Raw genomic sequence first — 22,238 nt, 5'->3', positions numbered from 1 at the left:
TTTTTTAAAAGGGAGTGAGAGAGCTTACATTTTATATAGTCTCAGGGGGTGAAAAACCTGGAGAGCTTATAGGAAATATATGACTCCCACTTGTGGTCTCTATAAATTCTTACAGCCATATTTTTCTATAGTTAGGGGTAAGTACTGTTTTTGCCCATGCTTTGAAATAATAGATTTACCATTGTCTTCTTCACAGGAAATTGAAAAGCGTTCAGGGTATTCCTTGCAGGTGCTTGCAAAGGTTGACTATGGGTATTTAGTTAAGATGGAATAACATCAGAATTCTGGAGCCCAGGGAGCTTGTCATGCAGTGGTGACAAATGAGGATGAGGGTGTTTCGGGGGAGCAGTAAAAAGCTTTGCATACCATGTTAGTATATCATCCTGGTATAGTTGGGATGTAAAATATCCCCTTCGCGCTCATATGTCTGAACCTTCAGCTAGGGTGCTGTATCGGGAGGTCATGGAACATCTTGGAGGTGGAACCTTATTCCACGATGAGCAGGATGCCCTTCTTTGGTGGGCAGGCTTGAGGTTCATAGCACTGCCTTGCTTTCTGACCTGTTGGAATGCAAGTATGTGGCTGCTGTGCTTCTGCCTCAACAGAGCCCTGCATCTCCATACCTTACCTGCCGTGATGCCTGCCATGATGAACTGTGTTCCCTCCGACTGGGAGCTGCACAGTCCGTTCTTCCGCTAAGTTGTTCTTTGTCAGGTACTTTGCCTAAGCAACAAGAGAAGAATCTGTCTCGGTTAGGCTTTCTATTGCCATGATAAAACACCATGACCAAAAGTAACTTGGGGAGGAAAGGGTTTATTTCATTGTGTAGCTCAGGCTATCATGAAAGGGAGTCAGAGCCGGAACTTGAGGGCAGGAACTGATGCAGAGGCATAGAGAAATATACTTACTGGCTTGCTCCTCATGGCTTTCTCAGTCTACCTGTTTGTATAGCCTGTAAGACCACCAGTCCAGGGGTAAGCTTCCCCCTCATCAATCAGGAAAATGCCCTATGAAGTTGTCCTACTGGCTAGTCCATTGGAGGTGTTTTCTCAATTTATGTTCCCTCTTCCAAAATGACTCTACTTGTATCAAGTTGACATAAAACTAGCTAGCAGAAAAGCTAATATCTCTGTAGTCCAGTCATTCTCAAGTATTTATTGAGAGAGCACTTTATTGAAATAAAGCTTGGTTTGCATGTGTCCTCTCTACCACATGACACACCAACCTATTGTCACGCCTTGGCCCAAGTACTCTTTTGAAAGAAAAGATCTGGTTATCTCAGTCCTGGGGCATGCCCCTCAAAGACATCTATCAAATTTTGAGTGAAAGGCCATTTCCCAGCAGGCCCTGGGTCACGTGGTGATGGCTACTTACCTCCCTACTCCCCTCACGTCATTTCCTTGACTTTCCACTTATGCATCCTCCAGCGAGCCCATGTCATCCCTGCCTCCATAATTTTGTAAACAATGCCCTCTCCTTTTCTTCTCTCTCCTAATTCCCCAGTTAGTGCCTACTCTTCCAATATCAGCTGAGCTATTATTTCCCAGGGAAGCATTTCCCAGCTTGGTCAGGTCTCCCTTCTGCACTCTGTAGATGTTTACATGGTAGCACTCAATCACTATTAGCTGTGGGTTTGATTATTTTCTGCTTCCCCTTCCTGTGATATGAACTTTGGGAATGAGCCGAGTGGCCCCCATCCCTATTGTTCATAATGGCCCCTGGTACCCTCCTCAGTGCCAGCCACTAAACATGCCCTCTGGCAATCAATTTATTGAAAATGTGCCCATAAATACTACAAGAAGACAAAAGGAAGGAGCCTTCCACTGAACCAGAACTGTGGATCTTAGACTCTTCCTAGGAGGTCTACGCTCCTGCAAGGGTCCCTCAGGCCCAGGGTGAGAGAGGCACCCTGACAAGTAAGAACAAGAGGCTTTGCTACTTGGTTTTGAGGTAGGGATGGCTATTATTCTTTTGGTCTGAGGGAACTTTCCCACTTAATGGTCAAGAGAACAGATAAAATGATCAAAGTCGTTTTGTGTAGACAGGAAGCATATTTCATTTACTTATTTCAACATCTTGTCTCTCTTGGGTGGGGAAAGACTGTAAAAGACATCTGTAAAGCTGGCCTGAGTTGTATTCTTTTGTGCAAGACTGGATGTAGCATAGATATTTCTTTGGAAAGTCATCTTGGCCTTTGCCCAGACCATTGAGGAAATTGTCTCTACTCAGCACAGATCCCCATTGAGAATGTGGGCCAGTTCCTAGGTCTGGAATCATGGCCATCAGACCGTTGTTCAGTGTGGTCAGCTCTAATGGAGTCACGGATGCCTTTATCTGTTAAATAGGGTGAATCGAAGTGAAAATTACCTTTTGATTGAGTAGCATTGCTGAAGAAAATCAATAGAAATGGCTCGAGATTTATCGGCACCAGCTCAATTTTAAGTGTTGTAGACTCTTAAATTGCTGGAACACTGGGTTTCAGGACCCATCCTTCTCCAGGCCAATGGAAAATAAACAAGAGAGTGAGTTAAGGGAGAAACTGCATTTCTGTTCTGTCCCAAAGGAAAGAGGAAATATGTGCTGACCAAAGCTAAGTCATTTGCAACCTCAAACTATGCTTTCTAAATTCTAAGAGCCCACGTTTGACGTGTTCAAGGGAGAAAGACCGCAGCTGACGCTGTCTTTGTTCAGAGTGTAGGAGACGGTTTTGTCTAGACTTTCAGGAATGATATAGAATGACATTTTTAGAACAAATAAAAAAATAGTTTTAGATTCCTCTTTTCCCTTCAGGAGAAGGATTTGACATGCTTCTGAAATCTGAATGTGGTGGGTCTATAAACAGCCTCCATCATTCACTAGGAAGAGGATGGGAAAATGAGCCATTGAGAAAAGATGCTGAAAATGTCCTTGGTTTACTTTCTTACTTTGATAGCAGTGCCATCAATAGGAATCCAGCACCTAATGCGGAGGGGATGGTTTACAGGCACGTGCTAGGCTGCTGACATACATTGCCTGATGGTTCTCAGGGTGACATCATGGGGCAGGTATTGCTTGTCTGCTTATGAATGAAGAGACAGAAGCACACAGAGCTTGGGGAACAGCACACAGAGCCACCGAACATGGGCTTCTAAGCAAGGATTGTGTTTGACTGTCCCTCTAAACCTGCCCATCTCACCACTGTGTTGATGTCTTCTTTCCCCACAGGGCCAGCATTGTACAGAAACGCATTATTTATTTTCAAGACGAGGGCTCCCTGACCAAGAAGCTGTGTGAACAGGGTAAGAACATGCAGACGGGGGAGGGAGAGGTGAGGGAGGGCTCTTTCAGGTTAAGCTGGCTGCAGAAATTCAGGCAACGGGGCTTTCTGAGTTCCCCTGGGCTCTGCCTCCTCACGTAGCTCTGATTTTTAATCTGGCTGTGTGCTATGGATAATTGGATCCGCCTTAAGCTCTAATTACTCGGCTTGATTCCCTGGGTAGGAGATAATGTACCTTATATTGGTGCTGTCTTCTTATTTTTGTGAAACAGTGATTATTCTGAAGAGGTTCCTTGGAATAATTCACAGGACTTAATTAAGGAATGCACAGTTGTGTACCTTTAAAAAGCCTATGGTGGCTCTCTGGAATAACCACCCTCAGAACTTGCATGGCATCTGAATAATATGGGACTTTTCTCCCAAAAAAAGACCAGTAGCAGACAGGAGTGTCATGGGTTGGAAGGTAGGGGACACTAACCTTGTGATTTTACCACTTCCAAGTCTGGTCCTCAGACTGCAAGTTCATAAACACCCTTTACTTAGAGTGAGATATTCTAATAGATGTCCTTTTTCTGGTGCTAGGGATCATATCTGGTGCCTTGTGCGTGCTAACTAAGCACTTTAGCTCTGAGCTACCCCTGAGCCTGGGATTGGAACATCCTAATAAAGTAGACTGTGTGTTTACAGATGGGGCTTGGGCTCAGATTAGGCCTAGCTTAGATCTGCTTCTGTTGCGCAGCCTGCCCTTCCGCCCCCCCCCACACCATGTGATTTAATAACGTACAATAAGCCGAGGAAATGGCTCCGTGAGTAAAGTTCTTACCGTGCAACTGTGAGGGCTTGAGTTCAGAGCCCAGACGTCACATAAAGCTGGACATGGTGCTTCAGCCCACTCATCTGTAACATATGAGATGGAAGCAGAGGTGGCAATTCCTGGGTGCTCCCAGCGCAGCTAGCCTGACATCTACAGGTTGAAAACAACAAGAGAACCTGTTCCCAACAAGATGAAATGTAAGGACCGACACCTGAGATTGTCCTCTGAGCCCCATAGAAGTGCAAAGGCATACTTGCATTCAAAGACTTCAACCCAGGCAAGCACACACATCATACATGCAAGATTGAATGTGGATGCATGTGTGTGTGTGTGTGTGTGTGTGTGTGTGTGTGTATGTGTGTATGTGTGTATGTGCATGTGCATGGTAGCTATTGCTCTCTATGTTCAAATGCTTTTTCATTAATTTGTTGTGAAAAATAAGACTTTAAACATCTGAACTGGTTTAGAAGTTATTAGGTAACTCAGTGAAAACCAAAAATGCTCTATAATTATATAGCTTAGCTATCTCATTTCTATTCATTTTTGCAGAATTTTTATTTGCCTTTCCAGCAATTAGCCTTTTCAGAAGGAATAATCCTCTCCAACTATAGCAAGACATAAACTACTAAGAAAGGTTGGAGAGAGGTCTACTGGGGAAATAATAATTGCTAATAATTTTGAGTGTTTGCTATATGACAGGCACTATTCTAAATACCTTCTATTGCTTAATTATGCAATCTATACTGTAGCCCTGTATGGTAAAGGCTATTGGATCAGCCATAGTGCAGATGAAAAGCCTGAGGTAGAGAGAGTTCAAATAGCTATTTACAGTCAGCAAGGGAGGGGAGGGATTGACACTAGGAGTCCATGCCTTGAGCCACTGCTTCCTGTCAATGCTGAATCCTCTATGGCCAGTACTTTGCAGCCCTGTCTATGTCAGAGCCATGCACTGTCTTCTTGTAAAAAGGCTAGAGTCAAATGTTAAGTAGAGTTTTATGGAGATAGTTGGATGCTTGGCATCAGGGTGGGAGTTCTGGACTCTCTGGCCAAGACCCTTGCTAACTTCTTGGTGTGCATCACTACACGTGGGATGAGGTCTTCTCTCTAAGCCATTTAGCTGATAAATGGTTCTGTTAGCTTTTTTCCAAACAAGGAACATCTCCACTCTTTAGGCTCTTATTTCTTTTTTAAATAAATAAATAAATAGTTCTATTTTATTTATTTATGTATGTGAGTACACTGTTGCTCTCTTTAGACACACCAGAAGAGGGCATCACATCCCATTATAGATGGTTGTGAGCCACCATGTGGTTGCTGGGAATTGAACTGAGGACCTCTGGAAAAGTAGTCAGTGCTCTTAACCTCTAAGCCATCTCTCCAGCCCCTAGGCTCTTGTTTCTTAAATAACAATCTCATCCCTTACCCTCTTTCCATGAATGTATACTCACTTCCCATGAGCTGGACTCAAGGGTGTTCTGACTCACACATAGGTTACATCTTTTTTTTTTTTTTTTTTTTTGCATTTTATTAGGTATTTTCCTCATTTACATTCCCAATGCTATCCCAAAAATGCCCCATACCCCCCCCCACTCCCCTACCTATCCACTCCCACTTTTTGGCCCTGGCATTCCCCTGTACTGGGGCATATAAAGTTTGCAAGTCCAATGGGCTTCTCTTTCCAGTGATGGCCGACTAGGCCATCTTTTGATACATATGCAGCTAGAGTCAAGAGCTCCGGGGTACTGGTTAGTTCATAATGTTGTTCCACCTATAGGGTTGCAGATCCCTTTAGCTCCTTGGGTACTTTCTCTAGCTCCTCCATTGGGGGCCCTGTGATCCATCCAATAGCTGACTGTGAGCATCCACTTCTGTGTTTGCTAGGCCCCGGCATAGTCTCACAAGGTAACCCAATCACAAAGGAACTCACACAATATGTACTCATTGATAAGCGGATATTAGCCCAGAAACTTAGGATACCCAAGATATAAGATACAATTTGCTAAACGCATGGAACTCAAGAAGAACGAAGACCCAAGTGTGGCACTTTGCCCCTTCTTAGAATTGGGAACAAAACACCCATGGAAGGAGTTACAGAGACAAAGTTTGGAGCTGTGACGAAAGGATGGACCATCTAGAGACTGCCGTATGGGATCCATCCCATAATCAGCTTCCAAACGCTGATACCATTGCATACACTAGCAAGATTTTGCTGAAAGGACCCAGACATAGGTTACATCTTAATCTTCCCCTGTAGGTATCTAGGCTCATCATTCACTGTGGTGTGGTTCTGTTAGGTAGACTGGCAGAAGCCAGGCTTATTTCCAGAATCTGAAAGTTCTTAGGAGCCACTTCACAAACAGCCCCAGCCCCATGGCTGACAAGAATCTTTGGCGCCTTAGTGCTGATCTTAGGAAGCCTTGTCTAAGCTGTGTATGTGCTAACCTCCAGGGGGCACAGCAATAATGAAATCATATGATGTGTCTCTAGTTGCTTCTCTCAGGCTGAACTCTTAGGAAAATGGGTGATCACACAATCTATACAAAGACTCCTTCCAACTTGATGGACTGAAAAGGCCCAGCAAGTCCTCATGCTTCTGTGTGCTTATAGATGATCCCTGGAATCAGCAGACCCATGAGAAAATTAACATCAAAATGATCACATTAAGAAAACCATTTAAACCTAAGCAGAGCAGAGGGATTTTTTTAATGTATTTAATCACTTAGCAAACGCCAGCTTTTCATCAAAATCTCTATGTGCCTTGCTTTCTTGTTGAATCAAATCAAATCTGTTAAGAAAAGAAATAGTGGAACTTGGAACTATCATTTATTGCCCCAATTATGACCATTCCTCCATAGGTGATGAAATATAGCCATAAGAATAAAAAGCAGTGAGCAATAATGTGTGTGTGTGTGTGTGTGTGTGTGTGTGTGTGTGTGTGCACGAGTGTGGGTGTGCACATCTGTATGTGTAAATATGAACATTGTTCCATGTACCTATAAGATCACAAGAAACCTTGGATGTCAGTCTTTACCTTCAACCTTGTTTGAAATGGGTTCTCTTTGGTTTTTGGTTGGTTGGTTGGTTGGTTTTGTTTTGTTTTAACTGTGTATGCCAGGCTATGTAGCCTAGGAGCTCCTAGGAAATTCTCTTGTCTTCACTTCCCATCTCTGTTTAGACGTGCAATGACAAGTTTGTGCTATATACCTGACTATTTTACATGGGTCCCAGAAATTCAAACTCTGGTCCCCACGCTTGCATGGTAAGCACCTTTACCTCCTGATCCATCTCTCCAGCCTCTGATTTTTAAAAGCAACATAAATATGAAATCACTTGCAATTAAAAAAAAATAGAGAAATATCACTTATTCCAAAAGGTGATCTGTGACAGGTAAAAGGTCACACACTTAGACACCGTGTTACAACCAGATGGGAAATGGCAGAGGAGGATGGGAGGAGGGAAAATCAGAGAAGAGAGGAGAATATAAGCAGAAGAAAGTGAGAGAGGCAGAAGAGAGCTGAGGAGCTGGCTTGGCCAGGAAAGCACTTGTTTTGTAAGCATGAGAACCCAAGTACAACCTAAAGCCCCAGAGGACACACAAAGGCTGGCTGTGATGGACTGCCCTTTGAGCCCAGCAGTGGAGAGGTGAAGGCAGTTGGGACATGAAGCTCACCTCTCAGCCAGCCTGCCCAGCCTGTTTGGCGAGTTACAGGCTAGTTAGAGACCATGTCTCAGAAACAAGATATTAGTGGGGCCAGAGAGATGGCTCAGGACTTAAGAACATAGACTGCTCTTGCAGAGGACCCAAGTCCAGTTCCCAGCACCTATGTGGGCATCCCAGAACCACCTGTTACTCCAGTTAACAGGATCTACCACCCTTTTCTCACCACCATGGGCACATGCACTCACATGCAAATCCCATATTATGGACACACATATATATGCAGAATTTTAACTTTTAAATTTTTTTAAAGTTAAAAAATAAGATGGATGGCCACTGAGAAATGAGAGCTAAGATTGTCCTATGGCCTCCACACATGGGAGCACACTTCTTCACTGGTACCTACACATGCACACACACACACACACACACACACACACACACACACACACACACACGCTTGAACATGTGTGAACACACACATGTATACATAAAAAGTGAGAGAAGGAAAATGGGGATGAGGAGGGGAGGAGACCTGAGGATCTCAGGAGGAAATTTCAAAAGCCAACCAATTCAAGATAGAAATGAGAAGAAAGATGCATTGTAATAGGACCTATTTGGGAAGGTGAGGCAAAAGGATTGTGAGTTCAAGACTAGCCTGGGCTATACAGTGAAACTCAGTTTTAAAAAAGAAAACTGGTACTGGATGTGCTCGGTGATACAGCAGTGGCCTAAAACATACAAGGGTGTGGATTTGATCCCCAATACTGCACAAAATAAATGAGAATAAAGCATGGGTGTGGTAACCCCCACCTTTAATTCAAGTCAGGAAATAGAGGCAGGCAGATCTCTGACCAGCCTCAACTATATACTAAGTTCAAAGACAGCCCTGTCTCAAAAAAGTGTGTGTGTGTGTGTGTGTGTGTAAGAAATGAAAGAAATCCTTAATCATCAGGGAAATGCAAATCAAAACAACCCTGAGATTCCACCTCACACCAGTCAGAATGGCTAAGATCAAAAATTCAGGTGACAGCAGATGCTGGCGAGGATGTGGAGAAAGAGGAACACTCCTCCATTGTTGGTGGGATTGCAAGCTTGTACAACCACTCTGGAAATCAGTCTGGCGGTTCCTCAGAAAATTGGACATAGTACTACCAGAGGATCCAGCAATACCTCTCCTGGGCATATATCCAGAAGATGTCCCAACCGGTAAAAAGGACACATGCTCCACTATGTTCATAGCAGCCCTATTTATAATAGCCAGAAGCTGGAAAGAACCCAGAAGTCCCTCAACAGAGGAATGGATACAGAAATTATGGTACATTTACACAATGGAGTACTACTCAGCTATTAAAAAGAATGAATTTATGAAATTCCTAGCCAAATGGATGGACCTGGAGGGCATCATCTTGAGTGAGGTAACACAATCACAAAGGAACTCACACAATATGTATTCACTGATAAGTGGATATTAGCCCAAAACTTAGGATACCCAAGATATAAGATACAATTTGCTAAACGCATGAAACTCAAGAAGAATGAAGACCAAAGTGTGGACACTGTGCACCTTCTTAGAATTGGGAACAAAACACCCAGGGAAGGAGTTACAGAGACAAAGTTCGTAGCTGTGATGAAAGGATGGACCATTTAGAGACTGCCGTATCCAGGGATCCATCCCATAATCAGCCTCTAAACACTGACACCATTGCATACACTAGCAAGATTTTGCTGAAAGGACCCAAATATAGCTGTCTCTTGTGAGACGATGCCGGGGCCTAGCAAACACAGGAGTGGATGTTCACAGTCAGCTATTGGATGTATCACAGGGCTCCCAATGGAGAAGCTAGAGAAAGTACCCAAGGAGCTAAAGGGATCTGCAACCCTATTGTTGGAACAACATGATGTACTAACCAGAACCCCGGAGCTCTTGTCTCTAGCTGCATATGTATCGAAAGATGGCCTAGTCGGCCATCACTGGAAAGAGAGGCCCATTGGACTTGCAAACTTTATATGCCCCAATATAGGGGAATGCCAGGGCCAAAAGAATGGGAATGGGTGGGTAGGGAAGTGGGGGGCGCTATGGGGGACTTTTGGGATAGCATTGGAAATGTAATTGAGGAAAATATGTAATAAAAATATTAAAAATTTAAAAAAAAAAAAGAAAGGGAAACCGAGGCCACACTCCAGGACGAGGTTATCTGGCGTAGCAGCCCAGCTGTTGCACTATGGGAATATGTTGGTGCTTGCCAACACAGCCTTTTGAAAGCCTGCTTTGTTAGCAAAAGCCTGTTCTTGATAGGAAACAGTTCCCTTTTCAAACCTAGACATTCAATTTTTACATGGAAGCTTACTCTCCAAAGGCTGCTATATATTTATTTCTGTAAAGGCCTTCACAGTATCTTTAACTTTGCTGCTACCTAAATCTAAAAGCCCTTTTGATAAAGTAAAGCTTCCAATTGCTCTTATTTTGGGTCTTCCGGACATTGTTGCTGCCTCATTTAACAGCACCTGGTCTTTACAATCAAAATCCCAGCTTGTATCTCTCAGATCCAAAGCCTCTTTTCAAAGCTAATTTAGATTTTATTTTTTAACAATGCAGCTCATCACAGGACTGCAAAAGGACCAGATATTCTGGTTCGAGCTACCTATCCTAAAATGTACTAGGTAAGGGTGTCCTTATTATCCAAGTGGCTTGCCCAGGAATCAAGTCCAGGTTCTGTGCGCAGGTGTTAGCGGGCGGCTTGCTCCCGGGCACAGACTAGTCCCTGCCAGTGATTCCAGCTTCTGGTGGCTGCAGCCTTCTCCGTTGAGCTTCTTTAGAAATCTCTGAAATCTGTAGGAAGGGCTTTGTTTTGTTTATGTACCTTTCTTTGTTTGGAAAAAGCAAAATAGAAACACTTCTTTTTCACTAGGTATCATTTATGCAGACCTATCTAGAGTGAGTCTTTCCAGAAGTGATTGAATTCAGAGTGAGGTCATAGGCTCTGTACCAAAAACAGACCTGGGTCCCACCTCTGCCTGCATGGCTTCACTAACCTGCTACCACATTCAGAAGTAAACCTGATCAAGTCACTCACCCAGCCTCTTCCTTTTAACAATCTGCAAAAGAGGGATGTCTTAGTTACTTTACTTTTGCTGTAATAAAATTCTCTGCAGAAACAACACAAAGAACAAAGGGTTTATTTTAGTCTTCACTACAGGGGGATACAATCCACCATAGCAGTGAAGACAGGGTGGCAGGAGCATGGGGCTGGCTTGTCAGAAATGCAGCTACAAAGAGGGCACAGGAAATGACGTTGGGCTACGTAGCCTCAAGGCCCGCCCCCCAATGACCTACTTCCTTCAACAAGGTTCCATCTCTGAAAGATTCCGGGACCTTCCCAAACAGTGTCATCAGCTGGGACCAAGTATTGGAACACATGAGCCCATGGAGGATATTTCACGTTTAAACCTCCAGGGATAGCCAGAGCGCTTCCGAGGGCAGTATATACGGAATGAAAGCAACACACACAAAGACTCAGTCCGTCTCTGTACTGTCTCATGCTCTGTCTCCATGCCCAAACTCAATCTCCACATCATCGATTTTGCATGTTCAAGCCCAGCAAGCTCAGCAAATTCCTAAAGAGATTGAAAAATGCTGTTTCTGACATGCAAAATGGTTTTCATCCCCTTGGTTGCCGCTCTTTTGTACAATATTTAAGAAAAAATGTCCAACTTGCAAAAATGGAAGATTGATGTTAACACAGCTGGGAAAGAGAGCTACAGAAAAGGCAGTTGCAGTAAGTGGCGTCGGTAGGCATTGTCCCCTCTGAGAGGCAGCCAAGCAGCCCGAGAGCACTAAGGCAGTTAGAGCTTTGGGTTTAATCAGAAATGCTGAATTTATTCATGTAATCTCTCTTTCCCTACTTATCAGCTACTCACAGCTAAAAATAGGGGTGGAGAGGGAATCTTAAAATTTTCCTGGCTGCTTCTACACTCAGAAGGAAACTTGAACTTGTGAACACATTTGCAAAAGCCCCCTGCCTCCCCGACTTCCAGTACAGTCTTTGAAAGCATGACAAGAGATGATGCGGCTACATAAGCATTCCCTCCTCTTAATTTCCAGCTCCTACTTCTGTGATTCTCAACCTGTGGATTGAGACCCCATTGAGCATCAAATGACCCTGTCATAGGGGTCATATATCAGATATCCTGCATATCAAATATTTACATTATAATTCATAACAGTAGAAAAACTACAGTTAAAGTAGCAGTGAAAATAATGTTATAGTTGAGGGTTACCACAACATGAAGAACTGCATCAAAGTATTGCAGAGTTAGGAAGGCTGAAGACAGCTCTACTTGATCTCATTAACCTACTTTAAAGCCACCTCTGTCTCTGCTCTGGTCCAGCATTTTGAGCCCTCACAAATACTTCTTGGAAAATCTAGTAGAGAGATGCTACAGTGGAAGAGATGGGGAGGAAGCCAGGATAGCGAAAGAACAGTTCCATAAGGGCTGGAGAGGCAGCTCAGTGGTTTAAAGCATTTGCTGCTCTTGCAGATGACCCTGGCTTGGTTCCCAGCACCTACATCAGGTGTCTCACAACCATCTGTAACTCCAGCTCCAGGGAATCTGACACCCTCCTCTGGGGTTCTCAGGCACCTGCAAACACATGGCATTCCCTCACACAATCAAACGTGCATGTGCGCGTGCGTGGGCACACACACACACTTCAAAATGAAAAGAATAACTGAGCAAGAGTTAGCATTGATTTCCCAAAGTCTTCTCACCCTAGAGATTCTGTACTCTTGGTTCCATAGAACACCTCAGACTGGAGAACAAGAACTTGGAGGTTTTTTTTTTTGTTTGCAAGCTATATATTCATAGTTGAGAAATATAAAATCCATAGTAATCCCAGTGCTGGTCTTGAGCCTTACAAATCAATGCAACTGTATTGCATCTTCTTTATACAGGGATCAAGGATAAGACAAGCTGCTGCAAGGCTGTCTTTTATGAGGTCCCCATCTGCTTTCTAACTTGACTCTCCGTTCCAGATCCCACACTTGATGGGGTGACGGACAGACCGATCTTAGACTGCTGCGCCTGTGGAACTGCCAAGTACAGACTCACATTTTATGGGAACTGGTCCGAGAAGACTCATCCAAAGGATTACCCTCGTGAGTACAGCAGCTACTTTACGGGTCAGGGGAAGCACATTGCTAATGCTTGATCTGATCATGGGATCCATTAGCTGAGCTGTGTCAGGCCTGCTTGTTAGTATCCACTGCTTTGTGGAACTTGCACCCTAAGAAAGCAAATCCATGGGCACACACAGGCATACTCCTGGTATGCTTTGAGAGTCTTTGAATGACATTGTTCTGACAGTTTCATCTGTGCTTCTTTTATCTTCAAGCCAAGCATTTTGTAGCCTTTGTCCTCCTAAAACAGCTGTACCCATGTTACAGAACAGACTGTTATGAGAGATGACTGCCCAAGGGGTTCTCTTGACTCCACAGACAGTGTAGCAGTTACTCAGGACCCTAACCATAGTAACTCAGTACCCACAACCATAGTGTCAGTCATCATCCAATACACAATATCCCCTCTGGATCCAGACGTCACTGTCTAATGCCACATGACCCCAGACTTCAAAGAAGCTGATCTCAGCCTACAGGAGTTGTCAGGAAGCCCAAAGTCACTATGTGAGGAAAGTATCCTAAAATAGGTCACTCTCCAACTCTTTTTTGTCAGACAGTTATCTCAACAAATTTGTAATGAGCAGACATTCTCCTAAGCCCTTAAAAATATGACAGTGAGCAGGAGAAAAGATTCGGTGCAGGATCCCATGCCATTTAGGGACTGCGGGGAGATAGACAGCAGTCGAATCATCACATGGAATTTGTTGCTGTGAGTGATGAGCTGACCCACACAATATTAAGCATGTTTGCTGATGGCGTACCCTTGAATTGGAAAATAGCCGGCTTTGTGGATAAACTCCCTGAAGATCAGAGAGAAGTCACCATTTGTCCAGAGTCAAATGTGCGATGTCCTGCCTTTGCTTTTTGTTTCCTTTAAGACCTGGGGGGGGGGGGGGGGATTTTCTGCAGCCTTGGGAGGCAGGGTGGCTGTGGGTGGCACTGGGCATATTATGCCTGAGGAAGGTCTGTTTTGTTCTTAGGAGTTTATTTCACTCTGAAGTTACCACAGCTGGGAAGAACCACAGAAATAGGAGAGGAGATTAAAAAGAGGGATTGGGGCCAGGTCTCCAAAGGCAAAGGGGGAAAGGGTGCATGATAGAGACTTAAGTAGACCCCGGGGAATATCAGAACCTCCCTTGGTGCCCAAACAGCCCACCCAAAGGGGACTCCAGCATTCCTGAGCAGATCAAGAGGTTTATTATTTAATTTAACTCCCATAAAGTTGAAATTTAGGAACTTAAGAGCCTCTGGCTAAGGCATTCCTCAGACTCTGGGATTCAGCCTGCTCTAGTCTTAGCTGCATGAGAAACCCTTGTGAGCAAACTTAGCCACTCTACCCAGGAGGGGGCCCTGGAATGCTAGAAAAAATGTCCTACAGTGTCCCCACTAACAGAAGAGATAAAAATGGCTGGGCCATTGCTCATCCTTTGTGGTCCTAAGGAGTTTTCTCATTTCTGTTTGGTCACTGTTGTCTCCCAGAATTTAGGTGGTCAGGGCATGGCACCAAATCAATGTCTCTGAGCCTCTGGGGCAAACCACATGCAAACCTACAGAGAGCTTCTGTGGTGTTGTTGAGGAAGACGTGTGTTCCTGATTCCTGGGATTGCCCCCATTGTCAGGCATCACATCACAGAGCCAGGATGTGGCCTAATTTTCCTGTTGAAAGACTTTCATCTTCAAACACAGGATAGCCTTTACCACATTGTGTTGGGATTATTTCTTCTAGAAGTTTCTTCCCACAAATTGGAAACTCCTTTGGGATAAAAGCCATAACCCTGGGATAAAAGCTATGATCTGCTCATCTTTGAGTCTTTGTCCCTGCCCATGCCTGATACTCTCCTGAAGATTAGGTGGTGACAGTGGATCATACCTGCTACCATCTGGGAGGCAGGCATCTAGCTAACACTGAGTCAAGATGCCCAGTACTGATCAGGGACACCACCAGACTGTCCTTGCAGGGCCACGGGTGAACTTGGATGCTTGAAGGACTGGGCCACTGGCAAGGACACAGGCAATGGCAGAGATGGCTTCTACTAATATAAGCTGCAGGGATAATTCTGTCATGATAACCAGCTCCGTTGTCAGCCCAGAGAAGCTTCCTGACAACAAACTGTCGAGTGCCAAGTCCCTTGTCTCTTTTTAATTAGTCATCCAAAATGTCACTTTGCAAGCAGGGATCTTGGGACAGAGGCTCTCGGCCTCTTCAGTCTCTGCATCCTTTCAGTATGTTTAAGAATCACCGAGAGCATCAATATGCTTATGTTAAATCTCTTGGCTTTCAATATGTTTAAGAATCACCGAGAGCATCGATATGCTTATGTTAAATCTCTCGGTGTTTCCCTTAGCTGAGAAAACTTTTTAATTACTTATTAGTTTTAAGTAACATAGCAATAATAAATATATTTCATGTTCAATATGTTTGTCATATGCTAACAAAAAAACATATATTTTATGAAAGTGACTGTGTTAGCCAAAGAAAGTAGTTGTGAAAAGGGTGTCATTGCCACCTGGACTGACACTCACTTTTGTTTCTGCATTCAATCTAGTGATTTACATCTTTGATAGAAGTACGTAAAGACAATTCTAGCCCTCATGCATGTGTAAGTAGGAAAAAAGAGTGTTTGGGGGCATTGGAGAGATTGTTCAGTAGTTAAGGGTAATTGCTCTTCTCACTAAGGCCCTGAGTTTGATTCCATACACCCACTCACAGCAATTTCTAACTCAGAGGATCTACCATCTTCTGCTGGCCTCTGCCGGCACCTGCACATATGGGATACACATGCAAATAAACAGGTGTACGCACATAAATAAAATAATGTTTTAAAGACTGTTATCATAATCTTTCCAGGTACTTACAGAAAATCTCTGGTGCTATACCACAAACTACTTCAAAGTCTACAAATAGCAGAATTTTCTTAAGTCTAGTTACAATGCAGAATATGCAGTTGTGCCAATAGATTTGTATTCTGTGACCAAAATTCACTGCTTACCTTCTTCTTTGGATGGATATTTTACAAACACATGATTGTGTAGCCCTGATGCCGACCATATGAAAAATCCTGGCTTATTGAGAGTCACAGATCATCCAAATGCCGAGACTTCACATTAAACTCTATCAAACTCATATCCGTTCCCAGAGGACAGAGCCCATCAGGAAAGTGATGGATAACTTGGAAGCTATCAAGTTCACAGTAATGGCTACAAGTTTCCCAAGATTCTGAGTTTTGCTTGAAAACTCAGATTTTATTATCGGCAACAGATACTGTCAGTTGTTTTCCTTGAAGTGACAGACTGACTTCATTTTTTGAGAAAAATGTCTGCCAGATTCCCAAGTCTGAATAACTGTAATTTGCCTGTCATTTGTTCTTTCAAGTAAGAATGATGGTTTATGGATGTGCAGAGTGGCTAGTGTGCCTTGCACCTCAGGGAATCACTAAGCGTGTTCACTGAGGACAATCAGAGTGCTCCAGTCCATCAGAGTGCTCCAGTCCATAGAGCGGAGCTGCTTTACAGTTTTTATTGCTTTTTACATTCTGAAATTAGTTGCTCTGAATAGCAAGGTGTGTATTTATCAGTCGAAACTTCAAATGACTCGTTTTTTCTGTTGCGTGAAGAACACTCATGCAAAATCGAGCCTTTTGTTGTCTGCTGTGAACGTGTGGCTCTGAGGAAGACATCAGCCACTACTACAGGCCAAGGCTATTGCCTTGACCCATCTTCACTGCCAGTGTCAACACACTACGGCCAGAAAATGATGTCTTCATGTTGTTATGAAATAGTTTCAGTCTCTCAGATTCCCTGAAAGGATCTCAGGGCTCCCAGGAGCCTATGGGTCACATTTTGGTAACCTCTGCAGGGGGGTAAGAAAACAAACTTGGGTGTTCAACCCTCAGTTGAAGTAAAGTAAAAGGTGAGTAACTTACCTTTGAGGAATCACAAGGACTGCTACATGGGGGACTGAACAGTACCATGCCCAGTCAGTCGCCACGCACAGTCAGTCAGTCACCCTGCATCTTCAGACATCATGAACTGTGTCTGCAGGTGTCTCTTCTCAACGATTGTACAAAGTGCTCTATTCCCAATGCTGCTTCTGGGGTTCTCTCCTTGGGGGAAGTCTGCATTCCTCTCTCTGGGAAGGGCTAGATATGGTGAAACAGAGACAGAGGCCAGTGGAGAATGGACCAAATAGCTTCAGGCATTCCTCCTCTGGTACTATCAAAATCTCTGCTAGACATCTGGAAACTGTGGAATTCTTCCCAAACCCTCTCATTGAAGAAGCTCTTGAGATACATTTTAAGGTTAGACCATGTAAGTTTTGCCTCCCAATTCTGTAAGTGAAAAGGTCTTGACACATAAGAAAGTAGCATTACACAATCCGATGGCCAGAGAAGATATGAACCAGAATCAAAGCTTGGACCAGATAATTCTCCGTTTCCTTCCCTTGGGATCTGTTATGAAGCAGTCAATAGTTGGAGAATGTCTGAACCAAAACCAAGGCTGAGATCCAAGAGGTTTCCTTTTGCCTTCCCTTGGGGGCTGTCATGAGGGGAATCACTCCTCTGTCCTCCGCAGTCGAATTAAACATCTATTTCACAAAGCATCATCCAATGTGAAGTCCATTGATACTAAATCCTGTGCTATTCTACCTACTGTTCTGCAGACAGCCAGACTTAGAAGCCAGAGAGAGTGTTCCAGGTATGTTGCACTTGAATGCATTGCTGAAACCTACTTCAAGCTCCATGGTGTCTGTCCTAGGCATTGCCAGACTGCCACTCCCAACTGTGGGGACCATGGGCGGTACTGCTTCCCAGGAACAAGGTGGCCAGGCCCATAAGGATGTCTTGAGGGCCAGTCACGTGCCCAGTCTTCATGGAGCTTCATAAGATGCTAAACATCTTCTATCACTAGCTCTCATAGGAATCTGGGTTCTTGACAAATGCTTTCATCCTGTAGACAGCTTGTCATCTCCTAATGACTTCCTCTACTTTGGACATAACATCATTTAATGCTATTTGACAAGTAAATATTGAAGAATATTTTCCTATATCCAGTTTTTAATTTGATGACACATTGGCTAAAATATTAATATGGCCAATGGGAAATACATCCTATATATTTGAAGTTAATTTTGCAATGACATTCAGCCATCTTCTCTATTGGGTCACTTGCTTTAAAAAAAAAATGTTCATGGGGCCTGGAGAGATGGTTCAATGGTTAGGAGTACTGTCTGTTCTTCCAGAGGACCTAGGTTAATGCCAGCACACACTCAGTAGTTCACAACTGTCAGTAATTCCAGTTCTAGGGCACCTGGCACACTCATGCATACATGCAGGCAAAACACCAATGCACATAAAATAAAAATACGCAAGTCATTTAAAAATTATTATTTCCAATCCCATAAAAATTACCAACTAGTGCTAACTTGATGACAATATTTTTATCCTTTTGTTCATCTAGTTATATGCAAAGTTTCCACATCACATTTAACTCATTGAATTCTAGTTTTATGATTAATTTTCTCTCATAGTTACAAGTTCCAACCTTGTCTTACTTTAGACAAGTCATCTTACTCTTCTCCTATCAGCTACTAAGGTGATGTCAGGACTCCTGAAAACAGAGAAAGCACTGGAATTAAAAACCACGTATAAATAATATAATAATAATCCACCAGTACTGCCTTCAACTTCTTCATATCTCCATGCAGGAACAAGTAGTTTCTGGGTTTTGATTCTCTTTAATCTGATGTTAATCTCAAGTTAACTAGTTGTGTACCCCCGTGTCTATTAGAAACTGATAGTTGGTAGATGGAGAGACCACAGCCAGACATTAGGTTGATCTTGGCAAACTCCAAGGAAGAGTTGGAGGAAGGATTGTAGGTGCCTGAGGAGTCAAGGACACCAGGAGAACATGGCCTACAGAATCAGCTAAGCAGGGCTCATAGGGGCTCACAGAGACTGAGGTGACAATCAGGGAGCCTGCATGGGTCTGACCTAGGACCTTTACAGATATGTTGTGATTGTTTACCTCAGTGTTCTTGTGAGACTCTTGACAGTGGGAGCAGGGGGCTGGCTCTGACTCTCTTGCCTGCTCTTAGGACCCTTTTCCTCTTACTGTGTTGCCTCATCCAGCCTTGATATGAGGCTTTGGCCTAGTCTTGTATCTTGTTATGCCATGTTTGGTTGATACCCCTGAGAGACCTGCTCTTTTCTGTCTGAGGGGAGATGGAGGAGCAGCGAATCTGGGGCAGAGGGCAGGTGGGGTGGGGGGTGGAGGGGAGGTAGGGACTGGGAGGATGGAGGAAGGGGAGCTCCTGGTGGGTATGTATTGTATGAGAGAAAAATAAAGAAAAAAGAAAAAAGTTGATTGTTGGAAAGAGTCACCCACACACACTTAGTGATTTTCTCCAATTTCCTCATCGGTTGTTGGCATAAATGAGTTCTTTTGTGTCTAGTTTTAGAATTTTTCTTCTTTCCTTAACAATCACTCATTTTGCACAGGTTTTCACCGTCCTTATCAGACAACCGTGGTAGAGGGAAGATCCTCCCCCTTTATTTTCTGACGAATCTGGATTGCTTTTATCTAATAAGCTTTGTTATCGACTTAAATAATGGCATTGTTATCTCTCTTCTAATTTGCATACATCTGCTTTTATGCATCCTATTATCTTCTGTGTCATTTGGATGGCCCTTTTGTGATCTTGATAAATTTCCATATTGTTTACTTTGTACACTGGCTTCCCTCCTTTCTGTATTTTTGTATTTATTAATTATTAGTGCACACGAGGCTGTGAATTTTCCTCTTAGTTGATCCCTGAGCCCTTCCCAGAGGTCTTGCCATGGACCTCTTATGTTCACTGTTCCCTTGGTAAAACGCTTTTGTGCACTCTACCTTCTGGACATAAATATTAATTAGTGGAGTATTTTAAAATTTCAGAGAGGTTGGAGGGTTTATTTTTTTTATTTGTATTTTCGTTCTTGGTTTTGTTTCTTTACTGTTTTGATCAGCGAGTATGTGCTACATAGCTCCTTCTTTGCTATATTTACTGTTGTTTATTTAATAACCCAGTGTGTGTTTGCCTTGGTAAGCTTTCTTTCCTATTCCTCCACAGGCACTGAGGGATGTGCTCTTCCCTGCCCAGTGCACAGCATCACTGGTCCATGTCAGCCCCCACCCCTGCTCAGTGCACAGCATCACTGGTCCATGTCAGCCCCCACCCCCGCCCAGTGCACAGCATCACTGGTCCATGTCAGCCCCCACCCCCGCCCAGTGCACAGCATCACTGCTCTTTGTCAGCCTCTGCCTCTGCCCAGTGCACAGCATCACTGCTCCATGTCACACCCCTCCCACACTATTTGCTTTTGATCTCACTCTACATAAGCCACCATTATTGTGATTAGCCATACTATTTTTTTCTTTTCATTTTTATGTGTTCTGATTATCCTTTCTGCTCCTTTTTAAATTTTATACTTTTTTTTTCTATTACCCAGTTATATCTTCTTCTGGTTGAAACGTTATATGAGCGATGTACTGTGGCATAGGCGTGTGATCCTAGCGCTTAGGAGGTGTGTGAGGAACATGAGGTTCCAAAGTCTGCATCAGCCACAAAGCAAATCTGAGGTCAGGCTGGGCTGCCTGGGACTCTGTCTCAAAACAATAACAACCAAAAGCTATCTGACTCCCTTACATTAACATCACAAATGTGTTGATATCACAACACCCCGAACTTTTGCACACCTCATATTCCTTAGCTCTCTGCCACCTTTCTACCCACACATATACTTTATATTGATTGATCTCTAGAATTTTATTTCCTGATCACCATAATTTCTTTTTTCAGTCTTTAGACTTTGTGTGTCTAAACCACCATAAACTTTTCTAAAGCCTTGGTCTCCCCTTGCCCTTTGTACTTCTCCCTCCGGTACTTTCTGCAAGAACATTCTCTTAACTCTCTTTGCAAGGCAAGTCTTGATGCTCTACATGCCTGGAAATATCTTCTTATGTTCTCACACTTCAATGACATAGGACTGAATATGAGGCTGAGGTTCGAAAGCCTTTTCTTTTCTACTCTTAAGCACTGTGCCCATACATCCCACCATCTAGAGAGTCCATGGCAACTGTCTGGATCTCTAGTCTTAAGTACTTCGGTGTGTGCTCCCCAAAGAAGGCATTCTTATACGAAATTGCTGCACACTGAGTATTAACACTGATAAAGCACTGCCATCCAGTCTAGACACTTTGTTTAACTTACATTAATCTTGCCTCTCCTGTCTTCTTCATGGACACCACATAATATCTTATAATACAAGCTGCCGGGGTCAGCAACATGAGAAAATTAAAATGTTCTAGAAGCTGTGTTTAAAAAGTAAAGGGAAGCCATAAAATTATTTTTTTTAATTTTATTATTATTTATTTTTGTTTTGTTTTGTTTTTCCAGACGGTTTCTCTGTATCACCCTGGCTGTCCTGGAACTCACTCTGTAGACCAGGCTGGCCTCGAACTCAGAAATTCGCCTGCCTCTGCCTCCCAAGTGCTGGGATTAAAGGCGTGTGGCACCACACCTGGCTAAAATTAATGTTTTAGAGTCATTTTATTTTGCATGTATGTGTGTTTTCCCTGTATGTTTATATGTGTACCATATGCATGCCTAGTGTACATGGGGTCCAGAAGAGGGTCTCAGATCCCCCTGGAAATGGAGTTGCAAGCCACTGTGTGCACCCTGGAAATTGAACTTGAGTCCTGGCTAGAGCAGCAAGTGTTCCTAACTGCTCAGCCACCTCTCCAGCTCCAATAAAATTAAATTTAATGTTCTATTTTATTGAAGCCAGTATCCCAAATCATGTCATGCTAACACAAAACTGGCCTGAAAATTCATTATGGGCATATTTTGCATATTTTTTGTGGCACACTAAGATCTGGTACCTGTTTTGCATTCAGACTTGCCATACTTTAATCACACAGTAGTCATGTGAAAGTATCAGCTACCGTATTGAACAGAACAGCTCTGTAGCAAAGAAAAGAGAAATCTTCACCCAGAATCTAAGCCAGTTATTTCACAGGGCAATTATTTGTCATACATCTTTCATTGGCTTCAATGTGGAACACTTCCTCGGGCTGTCTTGATGTTACTGCCATGAACAGTTTTGAAGAGCACCCAGTGGTAGTATATAGACTGTCACTTTGGGGTCATTGCTGTGTCCCCCTGATTGGACTGAAGTTGTGCATCTTCACAAAGGATTCCATGGCCTTTATGAATGCGTGTGCTAATAGCTCATTTGTGCTTGGTTCCTTTTCTCTACTTTTGTGTGTTTGTCGTTAGTTCTCTTTTGAAAG

At 43.4% G+C, this 22,238-nt stretch overlaps 1 protein-coding gene across 1 annotated transcript in view; it reads left to right on the top strand.

The window, feature by feature from the left end:
• The window catches only part of Spon1 (spondin 1), a 280,392-nt gene that overhangs the window by 118,513 nt on the left and 139,641 nt on the right, over positions 1-22,238 (top strand). The window contains exons 4-5 of the mRNA XM_021166919.3: positions 3,205-3,278; positions 12,765-12,887. Coding sequence (XP_021022578.1) covers positions 3,205-3,278; positions 12,765-12,887 — 197 coding nt within the window. The remainder of the gene's footprint in view (positions 1-3,204; positions 3,279-12,764; positions 12,888-22,238) is intronic.

The sequence above is a fragment of the Mus caroli genome, unplaced genomic scaffold, assembly GCF_978045245.1.
Source record: "Mus caroli unplaced genomic scaffold, Mus_caroli_1 scaffold_8, whole genome shotgun sequence".
NCBI classification, from domain to species: domain Eukaryota; kingdom Metazoa; phylum Chordata; class Mammalia; order Rodentia; family Muridae; genus Mus; species Mus caroli.
This window is presented reverse-complemented; position numbering and strand designations above follow the sequence as displayed.